Source organism: Brachycentrus maculatus, unplaced genomic scaffold (genome assembly GCF_059751285.1).
Source record: "Brachycentrus maculatus isolate JH-2025_06_01 unplaced genomic scaffold, ASM5975128v1 h1tg000308l, whole genome shotgun sequence".
NCBI lineage: Eukaryota > Metazoa > Arthropoda > Insecta > Trichoptera > Brachycentridae > Brachycentrus > Brachycentrus maculatus.
The window spans coordinates 87,501-95,426 of NW_028281058.1; the positions used below are offsets into that span (position 1 = coordinate 87,501).

The 7,926-nt window shown below is 29.7% G+C and overlaps 1 protein-coding gene across 1 annotated transcript in view; it reads right to left on the reverse strand.

The window, feature by feature from the left end:
- The window catches only part of LOC148304680 (putative neural-cadherin 2), a gene marked incomplete at its 3' end in the record, with an annotated part of 87,941 nt that extends 82,252 nt beyond the window's left edge, over window positions 1-5,689 (reverse strand). The window contains exon 1 of the mRNA XM_088267918.1: window positions 5,379-5,689. Within this exon, the coding sequence (XP_088124044.1) occupies window positions 5,379-5,436 (58 nt within the window). The remainder of the gene's footprint in view (window positions 1-5,378) is intronic.
- Window positions 5,690-7,926: the final 2,237 nt, after the last annotated feature.

Genomic DNA, 7,926 nt, shown 5'->3' on the forward strand with positions numbered 1-7,926 from the left:
GAAAGTTAACAAATTAACGGGATTTTTTAATGAATATTATTTTTCAATTCGTTCAAAAGAGTTATGCTTTCATAAACGATTAGAATTTAAAAAATGTATGTAGAGTATAGAATAGCATAATGGGTGAGTTGAAATTTGATAATAAATAAAAGAGTGGCCGTAAATGCTAAAAATCTACATTTTTCAAAGGGATTCACATCTATCATTCAGCTGCAACTCCGCATGCAATAAACGTGAAAAAATAAATAAGGAAACAAAATTAAATGAAAGATGAACATTAGTTACATTTGCACATCTTGCCTCGCCAGTGTCATAAGAAGTGGTTATGTTGCACATTTTATCTTATTTTTTATCTTAACTTCTTGAACAGTTGTTTGGGAGTAGAAAGTATATTACATGTTGAAATCTTAACATATATGAAAAATAATATAAAAATATTTAAATAGCTTATGACCTGTTATAGGGTGGTAGAGTGATCACTTTACACACACGCAACATTCACCATTAACCCCATGACTGACAACGACAGTACTTAAATAAAATCAAACCAAACTCCTAGATTTTTTTGTTCAAATTCATGACACAGTAAATATGACTTCACAACAGCCATTGGTTTTGGATTGAGAAAGCTTTTATTAAGCAGAGACCTTTGATTTTCATCTATGTTGAGATGTCAAAATGTAAAAATAGCTAAGTGTCAAATGTAAGTGGAGAAAACCCTGATTTATTAGCAAGAATTTGGACACACTCAAAATGTTGTGAAAAAGTATACTATTTACATATCTGACGCTCTTTTCACCCTTACAGAAACGCTGTAGTGGAAAACAGATATGGATGGCTTGGAGTTTTTGGGGATAATTCTGAAGATTCAATATAAGAATTCCATTCAGCTCTTGAGGAAAATGTTTTTTTTTTAAACTAAAGAATGCTTTTGAGCGCGACAGCTCCAATCTGTCCGTGTATCTCCTGCCTAACATCGTTCATTACAATTTCGTTAACTATTGTCTTCGTTTTCCCTTTTTCAGTAAACACTTTTCATTATGATTTTGCAGCTTTTATATGTATGGTTAATATTTTATTTCTACTGTAAGTTTCAAAAAAGAAAAAAGTTATTCATATACATGTGTATATACATTACTTGATGGAGAGAGAAATATTAAAAAAAACGTTATTCATATACGACTAGGTATATCTTCAACACAGTATTTTTTATATCAGGTTGATTTTTTTTATCAATTACAGATGATTATAAATATTTCAAAATTAAAAGCTTTTCAGACATTTAAAACATTTTTTGTGCACAAATATGTACTCCGAGTAGGACCTATGAATGTAGCCAAAACGTCAGTAGAACATTAATTTAAACGATATTATATTATTCATTATTCAAAGTTTTTTAATGCGATTTTAAATCAGTTTTAAATTAATTCAATTACAGTTCAAAGCTTTTTTACCCTATCCACTGTACGCATTTTTCTTTACCCTTAATGAAGCCCTCCACAAGAAATTTAATACGAAAATTAATCTTAAACCACAAAATATTTCAAAGTTAATTACAAAGATAATTAATAAGTTTTGATTTTTAATTTGGCTTACGAAAAAGTCATAATTGAAAACGGTCGAATACCTTATATTATTAAGGTAGTCATTGTTGGAGAACAGATCCGGGGGCATTTTACAGTTCTCCTGTCATTTCGTGGGATTTTAAGCTTTACCTTTATCGTAAAGCAACGCAAATGTATTTTCCCCCAACCGCACCGGAAAGAAAAACAACCATTATAAGAGGATTTCGTCTGAAAAAGAGAAAATTATTTATTGTTTCAATTTTGCATTTTCTTGTGCGGTCATTGGTTTAGTATTACCATCTCCAATCCTTAAAATCTATTTAGTTCGTCTTTTTTTGTCTTTTTCAATATAAATATTTCTTTTCTTTCATAAATTAATACCATTTCGATCTGATACGGTGTCGTATACACCACTGGAATTTAATTAGAAAAGTACATTTTTTACCAGTTGAATATTTCACTTATATTAATGTGCTTGACTTAAAATTGCTACTTTCTACTTGTGATCTCTTCGACCCGGCCGAGCAATATTATGCTTTAACGAGGGTAAAGGAAATGGGATTTCTTAATTGAAATGACCGAGTTTTTCTGTGGGCTAAATTGATCAAAGCATCGTTTTTTGCTATTATTCGTCAGGTAGAGATATGTGGCAATCCTGGGTTTTGAATTAGGGAACGGAATTTAATTATATATCATAAAACAAAATGATGATTAAAATATCCTACGAGTTTTATCAAAAATGGTAGGAAAATTTTATTCTACCATTAAAGCCTAATAATAAGTAATATTTTGCTAAATTAAAAATGTTAAGAAATAACATGAAGTTAAAAAAAAAGTATTGAGACTATTTTAAATTATATTTTTCAATTGAGTAGAACATTATGATATATCCTAAGTTTAAAACATCTTACCAAAACAATGGTCAGATGATTTAAATAACCAGCGAAATCCAGCAATACTGAGATTATAACAAGGCAAGAATACTTAAATATGACAAATATGTTACGGAATACGGGTAAAAGACATATTACCTACTTAACTACTAAAGATTTGTATTATCAGTAAGTATACATACTACATACATACTGTATATACACACAAATATACAAATTTAGATATGTCATAGTAAGAGCCAGGTACTTTCAGGTTTAACTAGTCAATCCTTGGAGTGATTAAAATCACAGTTAAAGTCAGAGACAGAAAGATATTTCGATATTTGTCCAGTCAATCACGGGTCCGATTGAAATAAGGCAGTCAAAGTCCAATTAGGGCAGCGTTCAGAAACACTTTTTGATTTGTATTAACTAGCTGTATACGACCCTTGAAATTTTCTTTGCATTTACGTATTTGTATATAGCTACAAAAATATCATCTTTTTTGTAATTTCTTGAGTACGTCACCGACACAAAATATGTGATGTTCTGATCTGACTTATTGATCACTGATATCATTTATTTGAGTTTTTAAGTTTGACTGATGTATCGTCTCTCCTGAAACTGACTAGTCATACATATCTTAGAGTAACTAAGTGCTGGGTTCTTACTACAACATATTAAAATGTAAGCCTAAATAACTTTTAAATTTCTGTATAGGGTGAATGTGCAAAATAATGAAAGACTTACCATTATGGTTACAAAAACATTTCATTATTCTGTTGAAGTTTGGTACTTATGGTCTTGCTGCTAATGCAAAAACTATTGTTGAGATTAATCAAGAGTAAAAAACAGTTTCACGACCGACATAATTGGATACTTGCCAGAAGCAAAGAGCTTTTTTAACCAGGCTCAAATTATGGTCGTATTTCGCTCGGATTTAAATTTTCAGCTCGAAACGATTCTTTGAATCATAAAGAAAAAAATGATTGATCAAATAAAAATTCCCATAAATTTTCATGCGCCTTGATATTTACATCATAAATTAAAAGTCTTGATTTCGTCAAAATATTTTACCATTCTGCTTTAGATTTAGGTAGCGGTACGAGTACGGAATTGGTAATAAAGCACGCATTCCTGCAAAATCACCCTTAATAATTTTATATTCACATATTTTTAAGTATTCGAGTATACAATTTCAGCCATTTATTATGATTATTATCGTATTTAGAATTTGGGCAACTGCGGAATCATTCCATTTGAATCGAGGTTTGTATAGTACATTTGAACGCGTGACATTTGTGCGTGTGATGTAATTATCGTATTACAGTTGACGATCTTTACACTAGTTTAAGGTACCTACATACTTTACATCGCCATTGCTTGTAATTCTAACCAAAAAAATTAAACCATCACATGTTAATGTCACATGATATATTAAATGTAGCAATATTGTGAACTTGATTCCAATACTGTATGAAACTAAAACTTGTGTGCAAAACAATATTTATTATTATTGTCTTATTTTTTCCTCCATTTTATCATCATAGTCATTGTAAAATCATACACAAAAATCGCCTTATCTTATACGTATGTGATGTTTAACTGATACATAATACTGTCACCGAATAAGGAAACCCCACACGTAAAAAACACAAAAAGCTCCTTGAAAACCACCCACACCACCACCTTCAAAAAGAGGAAATGACTTTATGCAATTACCCAATAAATCTTCGGTGACGTAGAGGAAAAATATTCTTTTATTTATCATCCGAAAGGGCAATGCGTCTTTCCCAGCTAAAATCTCAAAAAGCAATAGGGTTTCTTCTTTATACCGACCCTCCCGCCAGCCCACTTCCTATTGAATTGACGAAACAACTAATAACTACCCCTATTGAAAATTCTCTAAGCCTTTTGAAACACGAATCCGCTTCTTAATTGAATCACAGTTTCGTAGTTGTTTGAAAGTGTGCGGAATCAAAGAGTTCTATATGAGATTGAAGATTAATTTGATCTGAATGCGATTGATTGGTGGCACTTACCTAATCCAAAGATTACATTTCGTCAGTAGAAAGTAATCACGAATAATGTTTTAAATAAATACTTTCGCTCCGTGAACGATGGACCGGGAGTTACCGAGATTCGATGAAGAGGGTTAATTTTATTGATTTTAATCAACTCCGATTTGTATCTGCTGACGGAGTTTCAAAGTTTAACACAAGTTCATTAAAATTTTGTTTAATATACATAATGTAACATCTTTTAGCATATTTAATCTCTTCTAACAATCTTAGCTACGCACCTACCTTAAGTTTATTCCTATTTATATAAACATTGGCTAGTACTCAATATTAGAGTTACACACACAGCTCACCTTAAAAAAAATTAGAAATGTTTTTTATTACAAAAATCCATTTGACAATAACTAATATTAAATTGAAACTCCAAATGCTTCACAAATAAATTTTCCAAAATAATTTTTCAACGAATATTCAAATATTGTGCTCAATAATTTACTGTTTATGAAAAAAATTACTTTCTTATATTTTGATAATACCAAAGTCGATTTTTTTCTAAATACTTTACTTGATAACACGGATCATACTAATTTCAAATTTAAGATTTTTCATTTTAATAAACAGACCTAGAAAAAATATATACCGAATAAGATACTGAAATATTTTTTATGACATTATTTTTCACATGAAGTAATATAAGTATAAAGTAATTATGGTCCGTTAAAAAATTGAGTGAATTAATCAACAATATATAAATGTATTTTCTTCATTTCGTTTGAAGATTATGCATTAAATTGTAAATGTGTCAGTTTCAAGTTCCGCCTTCTCATCTGCATCGTAATTTTATTATTCAATTTACGTCTAATGGTTAAGGCTTCTACATTTGTTTAAAAATTTAAGGGTAATAATATTAAAACACTTACCCAATAAAAGCCTTATGATACTCGCCACGAGAAGGTTCGGGTCAATCGAGGACCCCATTATATCTTTTAAATGATCCTCTTTATCTTCACGTAATTGATGAAAATCATTCCCCTATCTTCTTAAATCGGAGCGGTTTCATCCAATCTTGGAAAGTTTTTCTCTAAGTCATTTTTCTTCACGAACTAAAACTGTTTTATTACTTTATCTCACATTAGTTTAAATTGTTTCATGTTTTCATCTCAAACTTAATACCATTCACAGGAACATTAAATTTTGTACACGTTTTACTTTATTTGCAAATGGAAACCAGTTTTTGTCGTCTCACAGTGTTGGCACCTGAAACAAAAACATCACATCAATATTAATTTAAAAGCCCTTTTATGTTATTCTATTAAACTCAATAAAAATTCTCAATAAATAATAAGCATTGTAGTTTTAGAAAATATTTACAATAATACAAAATTATTTTATATTGTCAACACAACTTGATAATGATTCAGTAAAAATTTTATTTCATATTTATTTCTAATGTTTGCTTGTGACGTGATATAAAAAATAATCTGGATATCTTGGTTAGAAATATTTACTGTCGATTTTTTATTTCTTATTTATCATGTCCAATTATTATTCATTTTTATATTGATTCCAATACTTTTTTGTGTGAATAAATATTATCTTCTTATATCAAAATAACTACTTTGTTTGTATCATTTATTTTATTATTTTGAATGACTCGTGACAACGACGCGTTTTATGCTGAAATTGTTATTAAAGACGAATTGACGATTGACTATTCAAGTAATGAAGTACATTTTTATTTAATGCGCTTTTAAAAAGGGATAATTTTTGTTTTCGGTTAAAATTCTCACAACTTTAAATTGATGCAGTATAAAACGTTTCGTGCATTCAAAGCTGCCTGTATTAATATTGTCAGAAAATGCAAGGTACGGTATTTCATCATGAGATTTAATACAACCTCTACATATAAGTCTGTTCATATGTGTTTGTTTTTGTACGTTATGATGGAATACGTTCCTTGCTAAAATAAATTTATCGTAGTAAGGAGCAGGTTGCAAGTTCACTTCGGTATGATTTATTGGACACACTTTCATGCACTTATTGTAGCTACTGTTCCTTTGATATCCAGAGGAAAGATTTCATATATGTACTCGTATATATAACTTTGAGGGAATATTTTTTTCTAATGTATTTTGAAACCAATCGTTTATAAAGGAGTATGGCCGTACATGTACGGCCGATACAAAACATGATTTACATCAAAACTTTAAATCATGATTTATCTATGTTTCAATAATTTTGATTTAAATCATGTTTACTGGTATAAATATTTATTTTTTAAAGCATCGACTGTGACATAAAATTTTTAGATTTTTTTTTTAGATTGCAAAAAAAACTCACTTCCCCAGATACAGTTTTGTCAGCAAAAACTCACTTCCGGACATATTATAGATACAAACAAAGCCATAGTGATCAAGATCGCGATTAATGAAGTTCTCTTCTATGTTGAAATATTGAAAAATTACCAACACAATCCAAACCCTACATTTTAACGAGAACTTTAAATTTATTTTCAAAAAATATAAACCTAAATTTATACTAGAACATTAAATTTAATTTCAAAAAGAATCTTGGCTACACGACAAAAATCGGAAAAAAAGACATGGAAAAACATTGAAAACATTGAACTGATCGCAGCGAGCACAATGGAGTAGTTGGATTATGAATCTAGCGATGAGAATATAAAAAATATTTAATGAACTGAAATTTCCTTCAAATATAAAATAAATTAAAGAAATATATTTTTTTTTATTTATTTGAGTGTTGCGATGTATTTTTTTGCGTTTTATTCCTAGCTGAAAACAGGCATATGAAAAGGGCTTAGTGCTATGCTTAAAGCTTTGGTGCTGTCCCCATCTAGCATTAACTTGATCGTTAATTATATGAAAGAAAGGCAATCAGTCACTCCAGATTCTCGGGTATATAGAGTGGAATATTTTTGAGGGGCCATTTGATACTTAGCATAAGGATACATATTATCATATGTTTTGTTTACAATACATCTACTAGACCTATCTTCTTCTTCTTCTTCTTCTTTTTCTTCTTCTTCTTACTCTTTTTCGCATCCAATGGTGCAAAAGCACAGCGTCGTATTGACTCAGTGTTATCTTGATCGTTACTTACACGAAGGTAAGGAGATCACTCTATGTTTATCTACCGTACTGGAGGACCCGAGCTCGATTCCCAGGGGGGGTGAAAATAAATTGTAGTGATTTTACACTCTAATTTTTATTTTAATTATATTACCCTAGAGTGATCCCTGAAGCGCAAGAGTGATTGCTAGATCTTTCACGCTTTGAAAAATATCACCATATGAGCATTATTATTGAATTTTCTTTTCTTTTATGATTTGTTTTTTATCCAAGTAAATCCATGATACAACTTATTTTTAAAAATAAGAAAATAAAATAAATGTAAAGACCCACTTAGATAGAAATTTTTTCAATTTATTTTTTTGTTTCTCTTTGA